This window comes from Balaenoptera physalus, assembly GCF_965194825.1.
Source record: "Balaenoptera physalus genome assembly, chromosome: 11".
Lineage (NCBI taxonomy): Eukaryota > Metazoa > Chordata > Mammalia > Artiodactyla > Balaenopteridae > Balaenoptera > Balaenoptera physalus.
In genome coordinates, this window is record NC_138896.1 from 22,845,227 (window position 1) to 22,873,182 (window position 27,956).

Below are 27,956 nucleotides of genomic sequence, written 5' to 3' on the forward strand. Positions count from 1 at the left end.
CTTTTAACCACTAATGTCATCCCTCACTAATCTCAGTCCTAATAGTGTCCTGCTTTGCCCTGCTAAGCCCTCAATGGATCAATAAAACACCTTTTTCCATCCCTCCACTGCAGTGCCTTTTCATCAACGTGGAGTCTCCCGCGCCTCCCTCCTTGGGCTGAAGCCCACTCTGTTCACAGTAAAGAACAAGGTGCTGAGTCACTCCGTTCACTGGTTTATTGAGATTTGGGGAGCTCCTTCCCCAAGAGACACCACAGTGCAAAAGGGACGCCACTTTCCGCCCCATAGGACCATCTTCCATCTCAACAGTCAGGAGTGCCTTCCTTTGGTCAGGATTCTCACCGAATATCCACTGGAAGCAGCTCCCCAAACCTGCCCCCATTTCTTCTCCTTTCTTTCCCCCAGAAAAACACAAAACCAAAGGGAACACTCTTGGGAGAGGATGATTGTGAGTGTGGACCGAGGGTGGTCCATGAGCGCAAAGGAGAGGCTGGAGAGTGTGAGCAGAAACCAGGTGTGACACAGAGAGGATGTGGACAGCCACGCCAAACGTGAACTGGGGAAAAGTGCGTAGCAGTGTGCAGGGTGGGTGCATATGACTCTGTTAGAAGAACAGAATGATTTTAAGGTGCAGAAAGAAGAGGGTACGCAAGGCACCACGAGGGCACACAGGGAAAGTGCACGGATAAGCTTGCATGTGTGCACATAGGGAAGACATGCTAGACAAATGGCACATGCCCACCCACACACGCCCTCACAAGGACACACCCATGACCATGAGAGGGGCACACACAGCCGTGAGGGAAGGGAATACAATGGAGCATATGCGGCCACAGGAAGGGTGGAGAAAGCGCATGTGAAACGCATGTGCACACAGGAGCCTGTGCAGTGGGAACGAGCAGGGGAGGGGAGGGTACGTGTGTGTCTGGCAGAGAGGAGCATGTGAGCCTTGGCAAGAAGAATGAGTGGAGTGCCCTGGAGAAGCAAAATTCGAGAGGAACAAAACTTGTGGATGTGTGGAGGGGCAAGTGGGTTGGAAGGAGATTAGGATGGTGAGAGAAATGGCCAGGCCCTGTTAGGGTAGAGGGAGCACTTTGGGGAGACCCCTGCTGGATGGGAGCAGAGCACAAAGGCAAGGGAGCTGTGGGGTTGCCGTGGCAACGAGACAGAGGAAAAGAAAAGGGTGTATGTAGTGAGGCTGCTGAGGAGCCAGTGAGTGAGAAGCTTCAAGCCAGGTACAAACTAGATTATGAAGTAGAGATAGCAAATTATACGAACGAATGAGAGAGAACAGGGCCTGGCTCCGGGAGTACTGGAGACCCAGAAAACCCCGGGACTTGCAGAGGGGCAGGTATTTACAAGAGATGGGATGGAGTAGTGTTCTTCCCACCTGGGGTTGGTATCCCCTGCTTCCTCCCAACCCCCCTCCCCTTCCCCCTCTCCCTCCACCTACTGGCCTGTCCCCGCTTACACCGCCCTCACTTGTAAAGCAAGTGGACTCGACTCCCATCACAGCTAAGCCGGTCGGGGGGTTCAGGGGGCCCCCTGGGCAGGGCCCCCGAGGGGTCTGGGGGCGTCGGAGGGTGACGCCGGGAGCGGAGCTGCTGCCGGGACTGGAGCTGATGGCGCAGTTCAGAGACGCGCTCCTCTTTCTGGAGGAAGAAAACAATTGGGCGAGTGGGAGACAGGAAGTCAGGAAGGGCTGGGGGAGGGAAAGAGAGGCAGAGGACAACGTGTGGGAGATGCAGGGGTAGACTGGAAGAAGAAAGTAATATGAGGCACTGGGGAGGGGGGGAAGAACAGGGAGAGCCGAAAGAACACAGCGGGGCACCAGGTGAAGGAAAGAGATCAGGGAGACAAAGGGGCTGGGGGGAGGGGACACAGGTCCGTGCACACAGCTTCCAGTAACTCACGCACAGATTAGTATCATCCTAGCTTGAGCAACCCCCCAGCCTGACACTGTGCCGGCCCCTAGCTACAGCCAGGGGCGCAGTGGACACCCTGGGGACCTGCCCAGACCCCTCTCACTGGAGGGTACCCTCAGGCCCCGCAGCCAGCCACCCCCAACCCAGGGCCACCCCTTCGGCTCCTCCGCAGGTCAAGCCAACCGTGCAGCTCGTGTTCCAGAGCCGCCTCCACCTGCGATTTTACCTGAGGCCGGCTCCACCCTTTCCCCCTTCCCTGTCCTCCTCTGCTCACTCCCTGGCCGCTTGTCTCCTGAGACCCTCCCTTGGTAAACCACAGGCTCCCGAAGGCTGATCTCAGGCTCTCTGCCTCCAGAAGCCGGACCTGAGACGTGGGCCTCCCCGACCCGCCACCAGCCCTCCCTTCACCGCATACCTCAGCAATGATCTTCTCCAGTTCACGGTTCTCCTTCTCCAACAGCCGGGACTTCTCCTCCTCGTTGTTGTTGGTCGAGGACCCCGTCTTCATGGTGTCCTGCGCCTCTGACTGCCACTCCCCTCGGGTGATCAGCCTGCGCATCTGGGGTGGGGGTTAGGGGCATGGATGGCCGAGCAGGGACTGTGTCAGTGCTTAGCTGACGGTGGCTTGCAGTTGAAAAGAACGAAAACAAGAGGGACAAGCTGGGCCCGAAACAAGGGATGAAGTGGGAGGAGGGGACATGCGACGAAGGCGTGGAGGGGACACGGGCTGGAGAGGGTGGGAGGACACCCAGAACCGCACCTTGGGCACGAAGAGCACAACCAGGGTGATATAGGAGGAGAAAACTATGGCGAGAGAGGCAAAGGCGAAGGCCGCATCCTGCTGGCTGGACAGGATCATGGTGACCGGAGCCGTGATGAGGCACAGGACCTGAGGGCAGAACATGTTTGGGGTCACAGATCTGCCGGCTCAGACGAGAGCCGAGGTCTTCTTCCCCTGGGAGAGAGTCTATGGGGAAAGTTTCCTGGGCAACTTTCCATTTGAAAAGGACCCAAAGTCAGGATCATCCTCAACTCTAGGTTGAGAAGAATGCCAAACAAACTGTTCCAACCCAGCTCCAGCTCTAGGTCAACCCCTCCCTCAAGGCAGGAGCTCCCAGGACCTCTATACACACATCAGAGTCCCCGAGAGCCAGTCCCTGGGCATCCCTGGCAGGAAATCTCGATTCAGATTCCAGCCTGTGAACCACAGACAAGTAACTTCACCTGTTTCTGCTTCCTCATCTATCTAGTGGGGATGCTAATATCCACTTCACTGGGTGGCCGTATGAAGATTAACGTGTGCTTTATAGACTGTAAAGTGCTTAACAAATCCGAGACATTAAAAAACGTTTGAAGACTTCCACCCAACTGACCCCACATCTGGCACTTGATTCATCCCAGGCCACTCCACCTGGGTTGCTATAGTCCGTCCCCAGGGTCGATGCCAGGGGTCTGGGGAGCTCACCGCCACATTGTAGATGGCCATGCCCACAGCCCGGTGGTCGTTGATCTTCTCGGTGGACACGCTCTTGGTCTCATAAGCAAGAAAGATACCCAGCAGCAGCAGGAGCCCCTTGTAGCCATAGAAAATGCCTAGGATGGCAGGAAAGGGTCACGCGGGCGACAAGACCTTCAGGCCGCACCCACTCCCCTCCTCTCTGTGGTCTTCACCTGCGGCTGCTCCTCTGATCACCCCACTAGGAAAAGGGGGGCTCCTCTCCAATCCACCCGTTCTGACCTAGCACACCCCTCCCCGTCTGCTGCCCCCACTGTCCACCCAACTCGCCCCAACCTCACTGCTTCCTCTTGGGACTAGGAGCCGAGTCGCACAGGACGATGATGGTCATGAGCAGCTGTCAGCCAGCAAAGGCCTGGGCCCCGCACAGTGTCTCACTCCCTTATTCTCCAGGTGGGAAGACGGCTTTCCACGCTGAGCGTAGGTTTGCCATTTGTGCTCATAGGCCACAGCGATGTTAAAAAGGCCAAAGGGGGCCTAACCCCTCACAGCCCCGGTCTTACTCCAGGGAGCTGACCAGACGGAGACGGTGTCAGGTCTGGAGATGAGGGTGAGGCATCATCACTGATCCCTCTGATGAATGCAAGCTCTGCCTCATCCCTGCATTAGACCTAAGCTCCTCACGCGAAAGACCAACTCTCCCCATTCTCAGAAAAGATGAGTGCAATGACAAACAGGAGGACATGCGTTCCGGGTGGACGTGAGCTCTCTGCCTCTTTTTCCAAAGACACGTCTCCCTCCAAAGCTACTGTCCCTGCCCCGCCCCACCCCCTGCCTTAGTGGCGTCTTCCCCCCACATCCCACACACCAAGCCACGTATTCATCTTCTTGGAGCTGCAGTGCTCCAGCTGGGGCAAAATAGACACGTCAATATCTTCCTTCGGTTCCTCCTTGGCAAAAGTCTAAGGGAGAGACAGGGCCACAGGAGAGATGGTTGCCATCCTCCCCTTCCCACCTCTGCTCAATCCCTGACTCCCAACTCTGCCCCCTCTTTCTGATGAGATCCTCAATTCTGATGCCAGATCCCACTCTAGGTCCGGGAGCATTTGCCTAAACACCTTAAAAGTGCTTGTTCCCTCGCTTTCCATGATATCTGAAGTCTGCACGTCCTGCCAGCTCCCCACCACTTCCTTACTTCAGATGAATCCAGAGCCTCTGGTGGGGCTCCCTCCAGGAAGGAGGTAGAGCTGCTGAGATGCACTGGGCTGGAAAACACCTCCCACGAGCGGCTCTTCTCCTCAAGACCACAGGCAGCCCCGGAGGCCCTTCCACCAGTGAGCCCCCCTCGGCCTCCTGACCACAGCGCCTTCTCCCAAGCGGTACCTCAATGGTCCGGTGCAAAGGGTCCACGATCTGCCAGATGGCGAGGGTGAGGACGTCCATGCCCACCAGCAGGCCCACCGTGGCATACAGCTTCCAGGGCTCCAGGGTCTGGGTGAACACACGGAGTACAGGCGTGTTGGGGTGGGGGGTCCTCCAAACCCCGAGAGCCAAGGCGCTAGGGACCGAGGCATCGGAAGCAGCTCACCTTCCTCCACTCCTTCTTCTCCTCCTTCTTTGTGAAGACCGTGTGGACCCACCAGATCTTGGTGAACATGGAGCCATAGCCCAGGCTAAAGCCCAGACCCAGGAGCCAGAGGCGGGCCTAGGAAAGGAGAGAGGGCAGGAAAGAACAGGGCGGGGCAACAGGTGGGACTGTGCCAGGATGGGGCAGGCTGTAGGAGGGGACAGATGACAAGGCAGGCAGGACGCAGCCAGTAGGGGGGCCGGGGGGGAGGGGAGCAGCGGGGTGGCGTCGAGTCTCCCTACCTTGCACAAATTCCTCCCATCCACCTTTGCTACTTTGCCTCCTGGGTGATCGTGCTAAAAAACTCTGGGTTTTAGTCACTTCTGACTGTTCTCCAGTGCCTACAGGTTGCAGCCTGAACACCTCCAGATGTGGCAAGAGACCTTTCACAACACGGTCCCACCCAAATTCCCAGGCTCATCTCCCCCCAGGCCCTCACCTGCCCCATGCTCCAGCCCTGCTGAACTGCTCATTTGCTCGCCCTCACCCTTGAGCTACTCTCTTTTGTGTCTTTGTTACCCACAGGATGCTCCCGCTGCTCCTGGAGTAACCATCCTTTATTTCTCCAGCTGACAAAATCCCCTGCATCCTTCACTATTCAAATGCCGCTTTTTGTGAGGTCCGCCCAGCTACTCGGACAGTGAGCTGCTTTCTCTTTGCTCCCACAGCAGATACCTCTCATATGTCACTGCAGCTAATTGTCTGCTCTCCCACTGCATTAGGTCTCACTGGGGACAGAGAGCCTCTGAGGAATTGTAAGTGTATGTGTGCGCAAATGCCATGTGCATGGATGCACGATCAGGACAGGCACAGGGCAGAGGAGAGAGAAGGAGTAAGGAGGGGCAGGGAAAAGGGTGGGTGTTTCCCACCAGCATAAGAGAGAACCAAACAAATATTGCTGCTGAAGCAGCCCCAGAACCTTCCACATACCAGGAGTCCCACAAGGCCTCCTCCCTGTGTGAGAGCGGTCCCTTCCCCCAGCTCTCCTTGCTGTTGGTTCAGAGCCCCGCCTGCGTCCTTCCAAACCACAACTAAGGCTCCCACGGGAAGTCCCCAGTTCTTGTTCTCAACCCCCATGCCACGGACAGGCCACCATTGTCCAAGGGTTCTCTGCGCAGACCCCCTTCCTTCGCCTTCGATACCTTCCCCCTCCTCTCTGCAAGACATGCCATGGCAACCTTGGAACTGACAAGTGAGCTACAGAATGAAAACTTCTGGAGGCACAGAAAGAAGGCATGGAGCCAGACAGAGACCAGAGGGGCGATGTCAGGAGAAGGAACTGGGACAAGGGTCAGGGAAAGACAAGGAGAAGGACAGGCAGGGGACGGCGCATCACAGAAGGTGCTCCTGAGGGGCCGGGAGAGCCATGCTCTGCAAGGGACCTGCCACCCCCTCCTCACCTGGCAGACGAAGGGGAACTGGCTTCTCCCGATGTGGTAACCATCCAGCCCGAGGGGGAAGACGGCAGCTAACGCCAGAGAGCAGCCCACAGCAGTCAGATTATTCAGGTTGGGCTGTGAGTTCTGGATATAACTAGGGCAGAGGCAGAAGGGTGGGAGAGGGAGAAGAGCAGAATTACCCCTCCTCTCCAGGGAGGCTCAGCTCCCCAAACGCCCTACGAGGGCCTGACCCTAACCTCAGGGCCGGGGCAAAGGAAGGCAGGCTTGGAGCAGGCAGCGGAGCCTCAAGAGACAAAGCCAGCTGGGTCATGGCGGGGCTGCAGAGGGCTTCCTGCACGGGACCCCGCCATACACAGTCTATTAGAGCCGCACACTGTGCTACCCGGTCCCAAAGGCTTTTTTTTTTTTTCCATTAGTTGCTTTGGAGCAAGGATGGGAGTTATAGCTGGTTTCTCCTTTTTTGTTCCCATTGGTCACTGGGAAAGCAATAATTCAGAGTGGAAGCCTCAAGGATGCACTGCCTCAGAAGCCACACAGTTTCCTTCTCACTCCCTTCAAGCAAATGACTGTTATCTTGGAGAAGCAGAAAGGACAGGGAAATGTCAGAAGAGAAACTTACCGGACATGGGAGTTATAGATGTTAAAGGACAGACAGACAACAGCTAGAACAATGCCCAGGCTGGAGAGAACGGATACGGAGATAAAGAGTTTCTGTGACAGGAAGCGGAACGTCTTGATGACCAAGGTCTGGTCAGCTGGGGGGGACCCTCCTGCATGGCACAAGGGAGGGGGAGGGGAGGGGGACGAGAAAGGAGGGAGGACAAAGGGATGAAGGTGGGATGGGAGAAAGGGAAGAAGGACAGAGCTGCTGATGGGCACCCAGGTCTTAGCTCTGAGGACAGGAGGCCCTAACTGCCCTGAATAGGGGCCGCTGCAGGTCAAATGCTCTTTGATGCCGGGGCTCTTAGGAAACAATCAGAAATGAGACTAGAAGATGGGGCTAGAAGCTGAGCTGTATCACCGAAGTTGTAGAGTCTTTTTTTTTTCGTTACTGTTTGTTCTTTATGTTTTTCCGTCCTTCTTGCGGCAAAGGAAAACGGAGGGGAAAGAAGGGGATACTGAGAAATAAATTTTATGAGGTCTCTTACAACTCAAATCAAAAGCTGCAAAAGACAATCATAGAATCATGAAGCTAAAGGCCCTCAACGTACTGAGTCTGGCCTCCTAACCTCAGGGGGAATTAAAAAAAAAAAAAAACTGATCCGTGATTTTACTGCTGGCAGGGTGATATTCCCAAAGGTGTTTTTCAGTTATTATTAAAGGGAAGCTCAAACTTGTCAAAGAGTTCACAGAAAGGAAAAAAAAAAGACTAATTTCAATTTGCTTAGCTTTTTTTAAAAATGCATAATTTAGGCCATGAAGCATTTATAGCAATACAGAACACTGTCCTAAATTCAAATTATAAAAAAAATTTCCAAACTCCACCAGTACTGAGAACTACTAGATTTCAGCTGGGCAGGGCAGATGGCAGCTGTCTTCCACGCTGTGTCTCCCCTCCCTCCTTAAGATGCCAAACCTTTGTTTGATCAATAGAGCCCTCCTTTCGCCCACCTCGAGTATCTTTCCCATTTCCTATCATTTAGCTCACCAAGCACACAAAGAATATAATTGCTTCCTTTTTCTCTTTAAAAAGCACATTTTAGCAGAAGACAATTCAATGAGGTTTTGCAGCCTCTCCTACAGTTCAAGAAACCATTTTCCTATCAAAGCTGAAGAGGCAACTCTAGAATTAAAGTAGCTGGTTTAGATACCTCAAGTCACCAGAACATCTGGGAAACCCAAATGGAGTTGCCATTTCCCACCCCCTGCCTCTAATCCCCAGTCATCCCAGCAATGTACTGTTTTTAAGAGTGCACTGCTACCAACCGCCTATTCCCTCTCCAAATACACCAGTCTCCCCTACCCACGTCTTGGTGGTTTCATTCCCTTTCTCTGAACCCCAGGCCCTGGCCCATCTCCCGGCACATTTCAACCTAATGGCACCTACCACCCCACCCTCATTCAAACACCATTTTTCTGAATTGTTCAGAGGGGTTGAAGGAAAATATAAACAGGATCCACTTACCAATCCACTTATCCGTTTTGGACCAGGAAAGGTCATCCTTGGTGCTGTCATAATAGCCAATCTTCTTGTAGCTGCCACCTGGATGGACGATCACAGAGGGAGTGACCACAGGTAGGTGAAGAGCCGATCCCAGGCATTCTCAACCTCCCGCATCCCTAAAGTAGTTCTCCATGGTCGTATCTGATTTTCCCTTCACCTGAGCCCCTGAAGGATACTTGGGAGGACCTGGGGGTCACTTGAATCAGCAATCTGACTTAAAAGCACTATAGGGTGGATTCCAAGGCAACGCAAACAAAGAAGAATATCTTATATGCTTAAAGCCCTTCAGTGAAGAAGGCTGTACAGTTTGTCTGCCGCCCATTCCACAGGCTCACACCTCAGCAAGATGTCTCTCACTGTGATTCTGGCTTCTAAACCTTTCAACGTGTTTCTGCTTATTCTCCCTCTCATGATAGACAGAATCACAGGATCTATTTTCCCAGAGGCTTTCATTTTAATTTTAGAAATTTCTCTTCCGTTGACTTGGCTTCTAATTCCTTAGACAAGTTGCATCTGCCTCTTAAAAAGCCACGAAGTGAAATTCAGTCACTCCTAAGATTTCTAGAGCTGCCCCAGTTACCATAACTCTCCCTTCTAAAGCCAATTCACACCCCTTTGACCATGACTGAAGTCTATCCCCTCTTGTCCTGGTTACAAAGAAGATCTGAGAGGGTGTGGGAGGTGGGGAGAAGGAAAGAAAGAAACTTTTCACAGGAGGCCAAGAAATGGTTCTTTTGGCCCTGCTCTAAGAGGCTGAGAGGGGGGTGGAGTTGAAAAACTAATTCAGAAGTTTTGCAAGTACGTGAAGTGTGCTAAGGTATAAGAAAATACCATCTAGAAAAGCCAAACTATACGTACTACAGAAAAATTAGAAATAATTGTTTACAAATCAAGGGAATGCAATGGATTCCCTTTAAAAATAGCAGGTTTCCCAGATTCGGCTTTTCTTAAGTCCATGAGTGCGCCACTAACAATTCACGAACCCCTCAACTCAAGCCACTGAAGGGAAATCTTTCAAATCAAAACGGGGGCCACTGGGGAAGGAGAGTGGCTGTTTTCAATCTGCATGCACAACCACTGCAACTTAGAGAAACCCACCCATAGCTAAGCTTTTTATTATCATCATTATTATTATTACTATTACTATTATTATTATTTAAAAGCTTGATGAAAACAATTAGGAGAGCGGGCAGGAGGTAGGGAGGCACCAAGGCAATCTTTTGATGTCTCCTCCTGGTGTTCTCCTCCCAGGCGGTGTCCTAGCCCAGCCCCAGCCTGGCCCCCGACCTCGCGTTCCCTCACGCCCCTGTGCTCACCCTGCAGCTGCTCGATGAGCGTCCACGCCATCCGAGAGCCACTGGCATCAAACACCACATGGCCCTGAGGGGGAGAAACATGTGGAGGAAGGCAAAGAGATAAAAGCAAGAGCAAAAAAGAACATCAGGAACTCTTTGAATCCTTATGTTTTTGATGTAATCGAGCTTCTGAATGAATTCTATTTATGGCATTTGCCTGCATATAGGACATACCCCAGATGCCTATACCCTAGATTTTAGAAACATTATTCTTTTGAAAAGAAGCTTCACCCAGGAGATTTGAATGGGAAAAATCCCCAGGTAGAGCACCAGGGGACCTGGCTTCTGGCTGTGTGACCCGAGAAAGCCACCAAATCCCTCTGGACGCTGTTTTCCCCCACTTTAAAAGGAATAAGTAGATGATCTTTCAGGCTGTTTCCTCTTTTAAAATCCTATAATTTTCATCTGACTCATAAATATCGGGACTGAAGAGAAGTGAGGGGAGAGGTTGAAAGAAACGGAATATACCATTTCCCTTCTAGCCTTCTGTGGGGTTTTCTGGTTTGGGGGCTCCTACTTCCCTGGTCTGAGACCGATTATTGCAGAGAGGTAACTGAGAAAGACAGAATGCATGTCTCCAGGAGAAGGAGCTGGGAGGGGTCTCTCTGGATGGGAGGACAGAGGCAAGTGAGGGGTTGCTGTAACTCACGGAAACACCCTCGAAGGACGAGGAGTTCATTGCCCGGTAGATTTGGTCTGTTATGGTCTGGTTGTTGTAGTTGAAGTCTTCCAGGCGCACCCCCGAACGGCCACCCCCTCCAGACGTCTTGTTCAGGGCCAATGCCAAGGCCCAGATGGCATCATAGGCCAGTGGTGCCTCCTGGAAACCTCCCGTCTCCTCAGGGTGTCTTTTTAGTCGTTTGGTCAGTTTCTCCACAAACTCCTGGGACGTCTGGGGAGGGAAGAACAGGAGGAAAGGATTGGAGTGGGGGTGGGCTTCTGATTCTGCTCCGGCACTTTGACTTGAAAGGATGGTTTCCGTTCATGTTGTCAGATTGAGAGTATGTACATTGGACATCTTTAACTATACCCACGTGTCTGTCTTAGATCAGAAGCTACTAGACTAGAGCAGGAGTTAGCTGGGTCCGATGGCCTTAGTGTGCACAGCTGCTAGCTCAGAACTGCAAACAGAGAAGTTTAATAAATAGATGCTCTGCATAATGAACAGCAAAGGATAGAAAGCAGAGAGAGGGCAAAGCAAAGACCTGGCTGCGCCAGTGAAGAGTGGCAGCATTGGTGTTCTGTCAGCCTTCAGACTTTCCCAATAGAGCTGACGCAGGAACTAACAACTCCTCCAATTCTGAAAGAGCCCGGAAAAGGTGACACCACAGCCTTCCTCACTCTGTCAACCAGGAAGATTTTTCTTTAGCATGCTAACTTCCTGCCAGCCTCATGTGCTTTCAGTTCACTGTCTCTTGGAGGGTTTTCAGAAGACTTGGGACTGCAGAAACACCCTTCACACATTTGAAGTCAATTATTCAATCCCTATCCACACCCTTCCCAACCCTCCGTCTTTTTTTTTCCAAGAAAGCTAAAAAGAATAATAGCTCCTTTAACTCTGTCATGAAATGGATCAAGAGACCTGAATTTCTATACCTGGCAGTAACATTGTTTAGCTAAATGACTGTAAGTAAATTGCCTCAGTTTTTGGAAATGTCTTCCATATAATGGGGAAAATCACTTCTGCCCTTCTTTATCTCCCAGAAACTGTACGAGGAAAGGTTCAGTGGCCACCTCTTGGCATGGCACAGGTAATACACAGGGGCACTACACAACTCTGTTTAGATTTGGAATTTATTAATATACAAACATACTCTAATGAAGGAATGAATAGATGAATGAAGAATAAATATAAATCTTTGTTCCTGGTGCCCTGCCCACTTTTCCTTCTATTCAACTTTCTGGAGACACGGGGGAGTGGGAAATGCAAAGGACGGGCAGTGTGGTGCAGTAGAAGCAGCCTGGGCTTTGAAGACAGGCAGGCCTGGGCTCTACTCCCCTTGAGGACAGGACTAGGTTCCATTCTGCTCTTAAACCTCAGCATCCAGCACTATACCCAGCCCATTCTGGACAAATAATAAGTGTCTATAGATTAGGGCAGTGAAAATGCTCTGTTTGGTGGATACATGTCATTATATAATTTATCCAAACCCACCCAATGTACAACACCAAGTGAGCCCTCATGTAAGCAATGGACTTTGAGTGTCAATGATATATCACCGTAGGTTCATCAGCTATAACCACTCTGTTGGGGAAAGCTGATAAAGGGGGAAGCTATCGACGAGTGAAGCAGGGAGCATACAGGAAATCTCTGTACCTTCCTCTCAATTGTGCTGTAAACTTAATCTGCTTCCAAAAAATTGTCTTTAAGAAAAATGTCCATTGGATGGATAAATGGAAGGATGGCTTCTAATTCTAACTAATCCACCTACTTGCTATATAATCTGAAACAAGTTATTAAACCTCACTATGTAGTTATTCAGCTTTAAAATGGGAATAATATTAACTACCTTGAAGAGTTATTATAAGGATGAAATAACAACATGTATAAAATGCTGGGTATAAAGTAAGTTACATTTTCTCTTTCAACTCCATCTTTGTTACTAATATTGAAACCTATAATTCCAGCTCAATATTTCAAGTCCTGAATCTCCAACTGTCTCTAAGGCATTTGTAACTATATAATCAATAACCTGAAATTAAAAGTATCTAAGAATAAGCTCTATTTTCCAACACTCCCCAGTATATAAGATTGAAACCTTAGAATCACCTTAGACTCTTTGAAATCTCCAAGTCCTCTTAATTCTTTTGTTGAAATGTTTCATTAATATCACCACTCCTTATACAGAATAATGTTAATCATAATAATAGCTAACATTTATATTGTCCTTACATATATCAACTTACTAAATTCTCAAATAATCCAATGAGGTAAATACTATTATGTGCCCATTTTAGAAAGAGATAAGGAGACTAAGGCACAGAACAGTTTCACTTGCCTGAAGTTATACTGCTAGTACGTGGAAGAGCTGGGATTCAAACCCATTCCAAGTCCATACTCTTCCAACTACCCTACACTGTCTCTGTAAGCTGAAACGTCTCTCTCCGAGAGCACCCACTGACAGACAGCAGCTAGCCTGAGACTTTCTGAGTAATCCTTCAGCCTCCAAGTCCATCCGACCTTCGGTTCAAAGTAAACACTGCATCCGAAAATCACCCAGATGGGAAGAGAATCATCTGCTCTGCATGTCGCCGTCCCCTGCCCAGATCCTCATACTCTCTGCTGGCTCCAGGTCACCACCGCTAACACACTTGGCCACTGGGGGCACCACTGTCCCCACCCATGACTAAAATTACCAAAAAATCTCTCCCCTTTGGGTCAGCAAAGATGGTTGTAAATTTTCAAATGTTAATCTTACAAGGCGGCTTAAGGAAAACTGAACGACACAAATTCCGCAACCCATAGAAATTAGTGAAATGACCAAGTACAAATTTACGATCCTAAATTTTTAACAGCCCTGTCTGGCTGTCTCTCTGTATGAGAATAGGTGCCCAACGGCGATCTAAAATGTGTATCCTGAGGTAGAGTTTTATTTTCTATCATACCCAGGTCTGACGGGACTTCTATCCCAATCAGAATCTACTGACAATCTTACCACCAGGTGTGCTGCCTTGTACCTGATCTCTAGTACAGCTCCAACCCAGAGCTACTTTTCTCCAAAACCACTCTGATCCACTCTCCCATATCTGGCTCCTAAAAACTCTTTCTCTAAACCAGAGTTTCTGAATCTCTGCACTAGTGGCATTTTGAGCAGGATAATCTTGTTGTAGGGACGATCCTATGCATTGTAGGTTGATTAGAAGCATTCCTGGCCTATTCATTAGATACCAGTTGTGACAACCAAAATTGTCCCTAAACATTGCAACCTCTGATTGAACACCACCACCCTAAGAGTCCCCAAAGTGTGTCCCCCAGACCAGTAGCATCTACATCCCCAGGGAGCCCATTGAAATGTGAAGTCCCAGTCCCCACCCCAGACCCACTGAATCAGAACTTCCAAGGGAAGAGCCCAGTTGTGGTTCTGACAGAGGCTAAAGTTTGAGAACTACTGATCTAAACATAAGGCCATCCTTACAGAGTGAAGGCAACTCTGCTTCTTTTCTAAATCTCCTTGGCTCTGGGCCGTAGACTCGACCCTTGCTTCTTGGTCCACTTCTCTTGGTCCTATTTGATTCATCTACAACCTCTTCTCTAGTCAATTGTTAAGATGGCATCTACCCTCTAAAAAATCTTGGCCTCTTCACCTGGCATTTTAGGTTACTGAGCAGGCCTAGCAATAGCTCTAGACCTCAAAGGCAGACACCATCTTTCTCTAGAGATGAAGAGCCAGAAAGAGACCCTCCAACTCATCCTGTTCAAAAGCCCAGAAGTCGCCCTATACCCCCAACCAAACCCTTGTGTCCTACCAGGGGCTCCTCTAGTTCCCTGCTATGGGGCAGAAGCCACTATTGGCAGGTCCTGGGCTCAGGGTACCAACAAGCCTTTCTGGATTTGATTACCAGCTCCTCTACCTCCACAGGTTCTCAAGGACAACTCACTTCTCAGATGCTCTACAGGGAAGTGATCTTGCAGAACTTTTCCATCGTATTTTTCAACCAAGATCCCTTGGAAATGTCCCAGGACAGTATCCATGATCAGAGTACCTGTGGCAACTGACCTTTCCATCACAATCCACTGCAGAATAAACTTTCTGAATTTTATTTCTCCCTTGCTCAAAAACTGTCATCTGCTAAACAGTGTTAGCTGATAAAAGTACAAGCTTGTTAGTGAGACTTCAGGGTTTTCCATGGGAGGTGATAGAGCAGAGGGTTTGGAGTCAGATTCAACTAGAATTCAATTCCAGCTTCACCACTCAGTAGCTGGTGACCTGCAATAAATCACTTAACCTCTCTGAGTCTCAATTTCCTGGTCTACAAAATGGAAATGAAAAGTCTACATCAGAGTATTGCAATGAGGATCACTGAAATCATGTATCTAAGCTCCTGGTTTACTACATAAAAGTGATTATTACTACAACTTTTAAAAAATAAGATATTAGGGTGGCTTTACAGTCATTCACTCGCCCCTAGCATGCTCTCCAAAGCAGGTATTCCAGACCAGGGGCTACACTTGGAATAATCAGCAGACACATAGGTTGCCCTATCAAGCTCACCCAAGATTCTCGTACTCTTCAAGATGCAGTGCAGAGCAAGAAAGGGGTCTCCCCGCCACACCACGCCCTACTCACTTGTGCCCCTCACCTGTAGGCTGATTCCCACATCAGAGAGTGTGCTCCAGGTCTGTCACTAACCAGCTATCTGGGGCTAACAGATTTCAAAATCCCTTCTACATCTAAAATTCTAAAAGAGAATCATTAAAAAAGCATCAGGAGCCAAGTTAATTGAGTATCAGTCAGGAGTGAATATTAAGCAACTCTAAAGTGCTCTGAAGTCACCAAGAAAATAAAACGAATTTTGGTCCAGGAACAGCGCTCCTGTAAAGGTGTGCTTGCAGATACAGCATCTATATTATCATTAACGCCTCTCCCTCATTTGACTTCTTGCCAACTGCTCCTTATTTCCATGGTAACAGCTCTGCAACTCATCAGGGGCCCACTGAACACACCACTCTCATATCTCTCTCTTCCCTGCCCAAGGAAGTCACAGCGGAGGCGGAATCCACAGGAAACATGATGCAAACAAGTTCAGGGTGGGCAGAGGTCCCTTGCCTTCCTAGACCTCCAAACTCCATACCTGTTCCCCTCACCTAAGAGACCCCTTCAGTCCCCTCCACCTGCCCAGGTGCCAGCTTCCAAGTCCTCACACACTCACCATGTTGGAAATGCTGCGGGTGTTGGCAGGGTTCAGCATGACAATCTCAGTGGTGATGTGGCCCTCCACCGCCTCGGTCATCTCGTCCACTGTGCAGTTGATGGACGGGTCATAGATCTTGAACCAATTGTCGGCATACCACCCGATGAGGAACCAGACGTACTTCTTCCCGAAGAGCCGCTCCTTGTATACCTGAATGCAGAGGAGGAGGAGGGCTGGGTCTTTGTTTTGTTTCTTTGTCTTATCTCACTTGACACTATGCAGGCTCTTCGGATTCAGAGAAGAGCAGAGAATTGAAACAAGAAATCTACAAGTCTGGGGGTAGCAGGGAAGGCTGGACTACTCCTCCTTCTAAGTGCCTCCCCAGCCTCTATTTTTAAGTGGTCTTTTCCAGCCAGACAGGAAAGATGGGATTCACAGGCTCTTCCAGAAACACAAAGCGATAGGAAAATAAGACCTGGAGAGAGTGTCACATGTGTGAGAAGACAAGATGTGGAGTCAGAGCCAACAGACAGGGATTTCGTATTAATCCTCACCTCCGATCATTTGTTCAGAGATGCAGAGGGGAGAGCCCAGGAGACACCCAAGGCAAAGAGCCCACCCAGTGCCCCTCCATCCTCAAATTCCAACTCCACCTCACAAAAAACTTTCCGGGCTTCGGTCTCATAGAAAAGTCCCACGATGATCCGGGCGTCTTGGCGCTACAGAATGGAGAGAGAACAGAGCTCCTGAGGGATGCCGGAAAGGACTAAGCCAAGCACTTTCACAGCTTTGATTTCCTGCCCTAAAGTGCTTAGTGCAGGGTTCTGTCAATGGGTAGTAGATAAATGTCAGCTAGAAGATGGAGCCAAACTTCCCCAGGAGACGCTACTGCCTCACAGAATCGAAATTATGTGACACGATGCAGGTGTTAGCTAAGGCTACAATGGTAATAAATTGCAATAGATTAATGTATCAAATCAACACATTGTACTTTTTTTTTTTTTTTTGGCCATGCAGGCATGTGGGATCTTAGTTCCCCCACCAGGGATCAAAACCATGCCCCCTGCAGTGGAAGCACTTGAAGCGCAGAGTCTTAACCCCTGAACGTCCAGGGAAGTTCCAACACGTTGTACTTCTTAAACTTACACAATGTCATATGTCAATTATACCTCAATACCAAAAAACAAAAACAAAACAAAACCTGTCCCTGCCTGACTCTCCTTTCCAACCCACCACTGTTTTCCCCACCCAGACCCTTGCAGGCTGGGCCCATCACCCCCTGCCATCCCACCTTAAGGTTTTTGACGGGCACAGCTGGATCTGAGAAGAAACTCTGACGGAAAGTAATCTCGATTCCAGCCTCCTTTACCCGTTCCTCCAGGTCATCCAGAGTCTTGGGTGGGGATGAGGAACAAATAGAAAAGACACAGGGTGCTCAAAGGAGTAAAGACTGGAGGTGGTACCGAGGGCTGCGTTCTCAGAGCAAAGGAAGAGCGGTTGTGAAGCTCCCTTCAACAGCCCCGTCCCCGGTGGGGAGAGTTCGAAGGAAAGCATCTGGAGCCTTAGGATGTAGCTTCCAGCTGGGAAGGTGCTTGGTGAGCCCCTCCTGAGGATCTGTGTCCAGGGAAGTCACCCCATCACCCCACTCCTACCTGACAGCAAAAATGGGGGAAAGGAAAAGAGAGGAACCAGAAAAGACGAGGCAGGGTCTAGTACAGGCAGGATGATGTCAACCTCAAGAGGCAAGTGGGCAGACAGACAAAGGATCAGAGAATGTCCTGAGTCACTGAGAGAAGGTTGGCGGAGGATTAAAGAGCCACCAAACATGAGAGTGAATAGAGGACCCAAAGCACAGAATTACAGAGAGGGAGCAGACTGTCTTCTCTGGGTACAGAGCCAGGTATTTCCTTTCTTCCTCCACAAATCTCCCTCTTCCCCTCCACCTCTCCTTGCACGTCCGCATCTCGGAATCAATTACCAGACCATGTACATGCACGCATCTGACTGCCTCTTTCTTCTCTCTTCTCTCCTTCTCCCTCCGTCCTCCCTCTCTATTCCCTCTCTTCCCTTCACACACGCCCACCACCCCCCTGGAATGCCTCTGGAATCTACTACTTCCCTAGGTTCTTATCTCATATTCTCTCCCTTATCTTGCCTCAACTTTAGAGTGAACCTACTTTAATAGAACTGGGTCACTTGGAATCTCTCTGTCTGCGGGACAGAGCATCAAAGCAGGAAAAAAAAAAATCCTAAAACCAGAAAGTTGGAGAGGGTCCCGGAAACTCAACTTGTTCATTCCTTTGGCTACAGGAAGAACATGCACTTAACCCACTCGGAGTGTGTTCTCTTTTGATAAAGAATCAAGGTCTTTGCCCCGCAAATGAATCCCGTGTCACATCTCCCTGTGCTGGGGTTTGAGCAAAGGCTCCCTTCACCCTGTGCCTCCTCACCGAGGTGAAGACCTCAGTGGTCTGCTGGATGGTGGCGATCTTCTTCCAGCCCCACTTTTCGAAGAGTTTCACCCGGGTAGGATTGTGGAGTGTGGCTGACGGATGAGTTCGGAAGAATGTAGGAAAGCGTTGCCGGTTTGACAGGGCCGGTGAACTGGAGCCATAGGAAAGCTACGAGAGATGGGGACAGGATAATGTGTTCATGGCAGCCTCACTAAGAGCTGCCGAGAATTCCTTCAACCCTTCCCCGCCTCTGGGATTCTCTCTCTCACTCTATCCCAGCCTCCCTACCTCTGCCCAAGGAAAAGTGATTCTCAAAAGCCCCCTCCATCAGGGTGCCCTTTCACTGAGCTGACTTCCACGCCTTCTGATGGAGAGCAGGTCAGCTGCAGCCCTGGCAGGCCAGTGTTGCTAGGAGGCCAACCAGCTCAGGTCTGCAAAGGACTCTGTATCTCGGAAGTGGGTCCGCTGTGGTCCGCAATACACCCCCTCTGTAGTACAGCCCAGGCGACAGCCCCACCTTCTGGCCCCCAGGGCCTTGCTTACCACGATGAGGTTCCACATCCTGGCAGCCTCAGCCACGAGCGTGGACACGGAGCTGCAGCCAGGCATGAGGATGATCTTGATAGGGTCGTTGTAGAGCAGCTCGTACAGGTACTTGGTGGCTTGGCCTGGGTCACACTGAACGAGGAGGGAGGGGATGAGGGGAAGCTCCCCCAGGGCTCCTCCCCTCCCTGCAACACCTACTCTTTTCTTTTCCCCCAACAACCTAGTTACTTCCCCCACTACCCATCCCTCTGCTGAAACCCTTTTGTCATTATCACCATTTCTTCTCCTTCCCGAGTCTCCTTTCCCCTCATTTGTGAAACACCCTTCTCTGTCTTCCACTTGGCGCCTTACCCACACCCTCTCCTGCACACCCCCCATCAGTATGTATGCAAACACTGCCTTCCCTCATTTCAGCGCATCCTCAGACATCCCCTAGCCCACCTTCACTCCATCATCCCGCCCCCTTTCCCCAGGTTTCTATGCTCCAAACATCTGTGAGTAGAAAAAAGTCTGCAGGAATATGAATAAATTTTTCCTCAAGTCCCCAGACAGCCTCCTTAAAGCCATATTATGAAGAGTCCTCCCTCACCTCTGCAAACTCCCTCTCCCACCTACTATTTTTTCTCCCTCTTCTTTTATCAGGGCTAGAGATAAATAAACAGGAGAGAACAGGGACAAGACCACCAGGGGGTCCTGGCTCAGCGGATCCATGTCCTCCTGCTGGGCTCTGACATTTGACGGGTGCATTGGGAAAAAAAGACATTCAGGGATGAAAGGGGGTGGGGAGAAACAAGGATGAGGGAAGAGCTGGGGAGAATAAATAGAATGGGATGCTCAAGAAACCAGATGCTTTTAGGGGTGCCTGAAAGAGAAGAATGGAGCTGGGAAAGCAAACAATGCAGAGAGCTTGAGAGGAAGGCGCGAGGGGAGGAGGGGAAGTGGGGGGAGGAAGAGCCAGCCACGGGGCTCCCACTGCCTGTTCCCCTCCTGCTGAAATATGACATTTCAGAAGCTGCTGGAGCCCCAAACGAAGTGGGGAAGAAATGGAAGCCAGTGGGGAGCCAGGGCAGAGGGGACAGACAGGAGACAGAGGGGACTGGGGAGGGTGATATGGGGGTGGGGGGGCAAGCAGAAGGAAATAAAGAAGGCCCCCTAGTGCCTGCTCGCTTCCCACTGAGGCCTGACATTTGGGACACGGTGGGAAGTTGGAGAAGGGGGAGCCAGGGGAGGCTGGCCCAAAGAACCAGCTCCCTGCTGCCCGCCCACCCACACCCCTGCTAAGGGCAGTGCTCAGTGTCTGCTCAACTGCGTGTTTGGAAGGTTCTGCATCCCTCCCACTTGGGCATCTTTGTGTATCTTTACCATTCTCACGTCCCACCTTCCCGCATCTATCACTCCAGATCCTGCCCCCAGCTTCTCCCAAGTGCCCTCTGTGGCCCTCTCTTTCTTGTCTGAAGAGAAGGTTAATAGGAACAATGAAGACAGATAAGAACACATAAGATACAGGCAAACAGGGCAATGTACGCTACTCCAGTGTCTCTCCTTCTGTTTCCTCATTCCTTCCCGACCTTCTCTTACACCCCTTTCCCCTTCCACGCCCTATTCATCACTGCACATCCCTTGGGCCGCGTGATTCTCACCCCCTCTCCAATAGACTTCCTCCGCTGCTCTCGCAAGGAGCAAGGATCCGGATTTGCAGGCAGGAAACGACACTTTCCAGTTTGTCTGCCTTTCCATCTCCCCCTCGCTGCCTCTGCTATTTTCTCTTCCAGCCCCCCTTCTCTTGGGTCCTCATCTGCTCCCCAACACCTCCAGGGAATCACCTGTCATGGTGCATGAGTCTGAGCTCACACCCAGGGCTCCCCTAGCTCCCTTCAATCCCCTATTCTAAAGCCTGCACATATCCCTCCCTGTCCCTCTCCCCATACTCCCCCCCCACCCCCATAGCCAGCTACCTCTCTTGCTCTCCTAAGCTTGACTCCTCCATGGGATCTGACCCTCTTTCTCTTCCTACCTCTGCTACCCTAACTAATTCTTTTCCTGTGCCCTGCGGCCCTTCCTATAGGCATCCTGGGGTTAGCTTCATGGGATTTTGATTGGAAAAAGTGCACATCCTTGGGACTCATCCCTGACCAAGGATTTAGAATCTGTATTTTTAACGAACTCCTCTGGGGATTCTTAGGTACACTGAAGTTTGAGAATCACTGTAAAAGCATCAGAAGGGATTCAAAGTTCCCTAAGAGTCCTTGTGCGCTCTTCTCCCCAAGCACCCTATCTTCAACCCCGCTTCTGCCCCCTCCTTCCTCACATACCTGTATCTAGGTGTAGATTGCTGTTCTAAAGAACGAATATAAATCCTCAGTCCACCCCAGGTGTTAGATCACCAAGTGCTCCCCTCTGTACTCTTTCACTCTCCCCCAACCCCTTAAGTCTCTGGGGCCTCCTATGAGAGAAGATAGATTTGAGGTCCCAAATCACCTTCCCTCCTTGTGCCACATCCTTCCCCCATACTCCCAATCATTCATGTAGGGGACAGGGGTGGGAAAGGAATCTTGCAGGACTATCCCCTACTACCCCAAATTTTCTTACTTTCCCCCCTCTCCCTCTTCCCCACCCCCCTAACCCTACATCCCATTTCCCTTCTCACATCTCAGAGGCTACAGTGCTGCAGGGAAGACACTTAGGAGCCGAGTTCCACACGATGCCCCAGGGTCTCTCCCCAGGGTCTCTCGCTGTCCCCAGCCCTCCTCCTGGTCCCCTTCCCCACTGCCATTCTTTCCTGTTCTCTTTCTCTTCCTTGAGTCCTGACTCTTCACCATCCCCATGCTCCGCGGGGGCTCCTGTGTGGACCTCTAATCCCATCATTTTCCTAGTGCCTCTGCCCATTCCTTGACCATTAGCCTTCCCCAACCACAATATGCCATGTAGTCTCACAATCCAGGAATCTGCGACAGGGTTGGGGATGAAGGGATGAGAAAGAGTCAGGTAGGGACCACAGCTACCTTGCTGTTTGTTGTGCTAAATAAACTAGAGCGCTCAAGTCCATCCGAATTTTGCTCATTGGGTCCCTATTCCTTCCAGCTCCAACCTGCTGCCAAGATTTACCTTGTTACCATGGTAAATGTAAACCCCAGATCCAGCTCCCGCCTCATTCCTTCCATCCCCCAACCCATCCCAGGGTTAGTTTACTCCCTGGAGGAACTGGATCAGCTAAACCCATCCCCAGTTTCTCCAACCACCCCCCACCCCGACACTTCCAAGGGTCTCCAGGAGCAGAAGGGTCAGCCTTGCAGCGTGATTAACCACCTTGAACCCCTAGACCCTCATCTTGAACCTCCAGCCCTTGAGACTCTCCCCGAGCTCGCACACCCCCAGCCTGTCTCTTGCTAGTCACACGTGGGAGGGGTCTGCCTGGCAATCCCAGAAGCGACTCACACTAAGGTACATGCAGCTGGCCCCCTGCCCCCCAAGCCCTCACCTCCCACCCACTCCCATGTCCGGGGCTACCTTGCTGTCGTGGTGGATGAGCTTGAGCTCATAGTCCGGCAGGATGTCCCTGCGGCTATTCACGTCCTCCAGCGCCATCTCCACCGCGGGCTGGCAGGCCTGGCCCCCCGGCCAGCCCCCGCTCATGGGAAACAGCGCCCCGATGTACACCGCGCGCCGTTCTGAGGAGGGGTGCGGGGGGACCCGCGGGTGAGGCCGCGGGAGATGAGGGGAGTGGGAGGCCCACACCGGAGCCACCCCCGCCGCCATCACCACCAGGAGCGGCAGTGGCCACCCCAGCCGGGGAGAGGGGACCCCCGGACCCATGGCAGGGGGCGGGGGTAGCTGCTGGGGGAGGAGGAGGAGCTCAGGGGGGACACTTCTCCCGGGGAGGGCTGCTGAGGGGATGTCGGGGAAGCGCCTCCATCCCTGGTTTTGTGCGGAGGAGGGGGAGAGGGCCTCGGGGAAGCAGGGGAGGTTGGCTTCGTACGGCCCCCACGGCTCTAGCTCCCGCCACCGCGGACTCTCCTCGCGGACTGACTGACCGACCGAGGGGAGGAGGAGGAGGAGGGAGATGCGGGGCTGGGAGGGGGCTCTGACGTCAAGGGCGGCGCGCGGCAGCCGGGGTGGGGGGGGCAGAGTTAGGGAGGGAGGAAGCGGGCGGGGATGCAGGCGAGCGCCGCTGTGGGAACCACAGTGTGAGAGGAGGGGAGGAGAGGGAGGATGCGACCCCTAGGGTGAAAGAGATGGACGAGGAAGGGAAGGATCCCACCTAAGGGAACACGAGTGGAGGAGGAACGAGGCGAAGGGGCGTGCCGGGGGGGGCGGGGGGGGCCGCGGGAGGCTGAAGCTGTGAGGAGCGAGCGATGGGGGAGGGGAGGACGAGAGTGGGACGCGAGAGAAAAGGGGCTGGCGCCTAAGCGTCCTAATGCGGGTGTGAATAGATGGGGTGAAGGACTGAGGGTGGTGAGGGAGAGGGCGATGGGAACGGTTTTGGAGAGAGAGGGAGAGCTGGGTGGGGAAGAGGGAGGGCTGGGGTACAGGGGGAGGTGATGGGGGTAGAGGAAGGGAACACGGGGCTCGGTGGACAGAGGCTGAGAAAGGGTGGTGGAAGAAGGAACTGAGGTAAAAGAGAAGGGGAAGGGCGTAGGGAAGGAAAGGATGTGGGGAGGAGCTGAAGGAGGGAGAGTGAGGCCTGGCAATGGGTGGGATGGGTGGGCCAGGCTGATGGAGTCAGCAGGTGAAATCCTAGGAAGGGGGCAGGCAGGGAAAGGTTCCAGAGAAGGTCGGAAGGAACCCCACAGGGGAGGACGAGGTGGAAGCTCCGGGTCTCCCAGCACTCTGCCGCCCCCTGCTGGGGCTCTGCCATTTGGCAGAAGCGGAGTCTGGGAGGAGGCGGAGCCGAGGGGCGTGCAGCCAAGCGGGGAGATGGGAGGGACCGCAGCCTCGCAGAAATCCGGGACTGGAGGCTGGAAACAGGTAGGGAAAGAAAGGGCCAGCCGCGTACTGGGGTGGGTGGGGGAAGGTGGGGGAGGAATGGGAAGGATGAGAACTCATAGCCTAGGGGCAGAATCCCTGGGGGGTGGAGGGTGAAGAGTGAAGGGTAAGGGGATTGCAGTGCACGCGACGAGGGTTTCTGATCTCACCTGAGTGTGGCGTTCGATTCACTGGCAGCAGGAAAGACGGGGATCAGAGAGGAGTTACCAGTGGTGCCCAGCTTCCCAGGCCTGATCCCCAGCCCCCTCCCACACCTGTCCATGCCGAAGAAGACCGGGGCGGGGGGGGGCGGGGAGCAGAAGCCTGCGTTTCTGAGGGGAGGGTGCCTGGGGATAAGAGCAAGGTGGGGCTGTGGGTCAGGACTTGTTGGTTTTCTTCTTTTATTTCTCATAGGACAACAGAATTTGAGACAGGAGTGCCAACAGCTAAAACATGGGCAGATCCTGGTTTTGTGGAGCCTAAATATTATAAAATTTGGGGGTCTCTCTTTAAGAGAAAAAAATTACAAATGCAATTGATTTGAAACTATTGCTGTTAAAATATCTTACTTTTGCAATTTTTACAAAAACCTATGACCATGTGAACACATTATTAGAACCCTCTATGTTATTCGAGCACAAGAAGAGGCCTGTGTAAGTGAGGAACCCTGGAGCTTAAAGTTCATTAGCTTCATAGTAAATCCACCCCTGGCTGGGAGTCCCACTTTCCAGAATGGAATGGTAAACCACAGAATGGTAAGCAGAATAATTAAGTGAGGAGAGCCAGGTCCAAGGATCTTGAAAGGTAGAGGGTCTACAAAGGTAGAGGAAGCATGAAGTACGCCTGCATCCCAGGAGAGAAGACTGCAGAGGAAGAATCTGGGTGCCCAGGAAAAGGGGAAGTTTGCAGAACTAGATGGAAAAAAAAGGGGGTGGTGGACACAAGACAGATTCCCTTGGGGAATGATGGAGGTTGTCCAGGAGGTATAGAAAAGGACTGTCCTCTTCCCACCCCATCCCTGGGTTGTCCTTAATACTCTGACAATTCTGCCCCCACTTTTAAGTCTTTTAAATTTTTACCCTGATAATTTTCCACCCCGGACAGTCTTTTCAATCTTATCGATTTTTCTAAATATGATATATGATTTATTGCTGAGTCTTTACAATAATTCAGGTATATAATGAAGGGAGAGGGATCAATTCTAGAAGAAGGTTACGCATAGAAAGTTCTAAGTTTCGAGAAAGGAACTGAGGCTGGGGAAAACTGGAGTAGTTAAACCTTAAGAAGGGTGATGGAGGGAGAGATTCACAGGAAAGGAGAAAATGTGAGACCCAAGGATTAGGAGCATGGGGAAGATATTAAAAAAGAGAAAAGCAAAGGAAGGAAGCCCCCAGCATAGATAAAGTGCACACGGGGGACTGCAGCAGGAAGTTTGAGGCAGGTGGATGGAGGAAAGTGTTAAGCATTCACCTCTGCCTCCGCATGCCCCCCATTTTGTAGAGCACCCTATTTTTCCCCACTTCCCACCCCACTCCCATCCTCTGACAAGCGTCCTCATCTGCTGCATGCAGGCAGCTGTTCCCCTCACCCTGGCAGTGGGGCTTGGGGGTGCTCCACTGGCCCTGACTACAGATGCTCCGGGAGCTGCCCACCAGATGGAAGTCGGAGTCACACCGGAAATCCACCCGGGCTCCGTCCAGAGCTGGGAGGTCCCCACCCGTCAGGAAAACCTTCCCATTTTCCAGGGTCAAATAAGACTTGGAGCAGATTCGGACTGTGGAGACAGGAAAATAGAGACAGGCGAGTTGGAGAAGACTCCTTCCCCTTAGGGAGCAGGGAGGGGGCTCAGATTTGAGTTTGGGTCCACAAGCATCCTACTCTTCAGGAAATCAGGTGTTAAAAGGATTAGCTTCTCTAGCTGCCACTCCTCCCTTAACCCTGTAAGCATCCACACATTCCAAAAAAAAAAAGAAAAGAAAAAGAAAAAGCATTTCCATCCTAGGAACCCAAGATGGAGCTATAAGCACATAAAATGGGACCTCTTCAAAGTCAGCTACAGTGGGCGGTTCTTTGGCTTTGAAATGTGTGGATGTATGTAACTTTAGATGCACAATCAGATTTGCCTTATTATAGTTGGCTTATACTCATGTTAAACTGGGTTTTAGTTTGGGGGTATATGGTCTCTCCGTTGGAGACAAGTATTCGAAAATGTGATGAAATCATTTTAGAATGTTTTTGCATAATCTGCCACTAATAATCCTCAAAGAGACTAACGCACAAGATGAATAACCAACTTATTTTCTCAAATGGGCAGTGGCCTAATGAAGGGAGGATGAAATGAAATGTGCAGGCTGCTAATTTTGCTGTCTGCAATTGCACACAGCAAAGCCCCTCTTACATAGTAGTCGTTCAAAAATGTACTTGTGAATTTAGTTACACTGGATTTAAAGTGCTGACCTGCAAGCAATGATGCTAAGTTTGAGACAGGAAAAGAATTGGCTTGAAGAGGAGAGGGGCTTTGAGAGGCTACTCACCACAGCGGCTGGGTGTGTCCATATCTGTCCAGGAGCCGTTGGCCAGGCACTTGCGGACCTTGGGCCCCACGACCTCGCGCTCCCCCCGGCACACATACTCAATCTCATAGTCCACGGGCAGGAAGTTGATAGCCTTCACCTGGTCTCGAGTCAGGCCCCTGTACCTGATGCCGCCTTCCCAGGGCGGGTGTATGATCTGGCAACCTGAGGGGTGAGTCCAGAGGCAGGCGGAAAGAGAGGGATGGTGGGGAAAAAAGGAAAAGGCAGAGTCAGCAGCGGGAGGCAGGGGAGGGTAGGGCGTGGTCAACGGGCAGGTGGAGGACAAAGGGGATGGGATGAGGTGCGAGAGGGTGAGAGTGGGGAGGGGTACAGACCCTGGGCTGAAGGACACAGCGGAATGAGCCAGGGTCAAGGAGCTCACAAGTGGGAAGGGAAGGGTGCTGGTTGGGGTAATGGAGAAAAGTAACTAAGAAATCGTGAAAGGGTATGCTATGCGAGTGAGTTTGGTAAGAAAGGCTAAAGGAGAATCTGAGTTGAATTAGGATGAGAGGAGGGATGGGGGGTCTTACAAGGCCACCTGGGCAGCAAGGTGGGACCAAGGAAAAGGCGGAACTGAGGTAGCAATGGGGGGGCCCAGAAAGAGGGGCGGGGTTGAGGGAATAATGCGGGGTCACAGAAAGGGGGCCTAGAGTGGTAACGGGGGCCAGAGAAACGGGTGCTGGGTAATAATGCGGGGTGATGGAAAAGAGGTCAGGAGTAGTAAAGTGGGGCCGAGCAGACGGGGCTGCCAGGCCGGGATGCTACGTAGGGCCGACGGGATAGTAGAGGGGATGCGAGGAAAGGGGGAGTGGAGTGGAGGGGTGCCCGAGGTCGCCGGAGAAGGGTGCACCTTCCGAGGTGGCGTTGGGGGTCTGCGCCCCGCCCGCGCCCGGGGGGCGGAGGAAGAGTGGCGCCAGCGGCAGCAGCAGCAGCAGCAGCATCTGAGTGAGAGGCGGCCGTGAGGACCGGACCGAGCCCCGCCGGCGCTGGCCCGGACCCGGGAGGCGGCCCGGCCTCCCTCCGGTCGCCTCCCGGACTCCGACCCGGCTCAGCCCGGGGACCCGAAAAGCGCCCCGTGGAGGAGGCGGGGGCGGAGCCCGGCGCGGGGTGGGGGGAGAGGAGGAGAGAGAGCCTGTCCCCACCCTCCTCCTGCCTCCCTCGGCCCCCCCCACCCTCCCGGGACTCCACCTCTCACCACCTCCTCTCCCCCGGCCCCCGCGGCTCGCCGGAGCCCGGCTTCCCCACGCTCCCCGGATCGGCCGCCTCGCCGCTCCCGGTTCCTTCCCCGCCGCTCCTCTTCTCCCGCGGCCCCGCGGCCCCCCGACCCCCGGCTCGGCCCTCCCCGCGCGCCCCTCTCCAAGCACTGCCTCCCCCGGGCCCTGGCTCTTACCTCGGCGCGCCGGCCCAGCTCCCCGGCTCTCCCGGGCCTCAAGGCCCCAGGCCCCGCCGCTCCTCCCCGCTCCCCCCTCCTCTCTCTTCCACCTTCCCCCTCCTCCCGACCCTCCTCCCCGCGAATCCGGGCTCCTCGCCGGCCAGGGTCTCTCCCTCCTCTCTCACCTCCCCCAAACCCCACCCCCGTCTCTCCTTCCCCGGGGCGGCGGCGGCCGCGGGAGCGGGGAGCCGGGAGGGAAGGAGGCGGCGC

The 27,956-nt window shown here is 52.3% G+C and overlaps 1 protein-coding gene across 8 annotated transcripts; it reads right to left on the reverse strand.

The window, feature by feature from the left end:
• Positions 1 to 193: 193 nt before the first annotated feature.
• On the reverse strand, positions 194 to 27,893 carry GABBR1 (gamma-aminobutyric acid type B receptor subunit 1). 8 transcript variants are annotated; one of them, XM_082415310.1, is made up of 23 exons: positions 27,872 to 27,893; positions 27,165 to 27,255; positions 26,276 to 26,479; positions 25,330 to 25,515; positions 23,912 to 23,932; positions 22,287 to 22,447; positions 18,777 to 18,911; positions 18,231 to 18,401; positions 17,072 to 17,173; positions 16,434 to 16,499; positions 15,799 to 15,990; positions 10,577 to 10,819; positions 9,889 to 9,952; positions 8,534 to 8,611; positions 7,028 to 7,178; positions 6,409 to 6,541; positions 4,970 to 5,086; positions 4,765 to 4,872; positions 4,250 to 4,343; positions 3,391 to 3,518; positions 2,686 to 2,814; positions 2,341 to 2,484; positions 194 to 1,652 (listed from the first exon to the last, which is right to left on the reverse strand). In XM_082415310.1, the coding sequence occupies exons 2-23, from the start codon at positions 27,253 to 27,255 to the stop codon at positions 1,479 to 1,481; spliced, it is 2,892 nt and encodes a 963-aa protein (XP_082271436.1). In that variant the 5' UTR covers positions 27,872 to 27,893; the 3' UTR covers positions 194 to 1,478. The 8 variants fall into 8 exon arrangements, with proteins under 8 accessions (XP_082271436.1, XP_082271435.1, XP_082271438.1 ...); XM_082415309.1 differs by lacking the exon at positions 27,872 to 27,893 and adding an exon at positions 27,705 to 27,807; XM_082415312.1 differs by lacking the exons at positions 17,072 to 17,173; positions 27,872 to 27,893 and adding an exon at positions 27,705 to 27,808.
• Positions 27,894 to 27,956: the final 63 nt, after the last annotated feature.

Bases quoted from the DNA above. Each gene is read 5' to 3' on its own strand.
- GABBR1 (XM_082415310.1), bottom strand. From the start codon at position 27,255: ATGCTGCTGCTGCTGCTGCTGCCGCTGGCGCCACTCTTCCTCCGCCCC. The intron at 9,953-10,576 runs GTGAGTTACAGC...TCTCCCCCTCAG, and splicing joins CGTCCTTCGAGGGTGTTTCC to GGCCATGTGGTGTTTGATGC. The intron at 4,873-4,969 runs GTGAGCTGCTTC...GTGTTCACCCAG, and splicing joins AGAAGAAGGAGTGGAGGAAG to ACCCTGGAGCCCTGGAAGCT.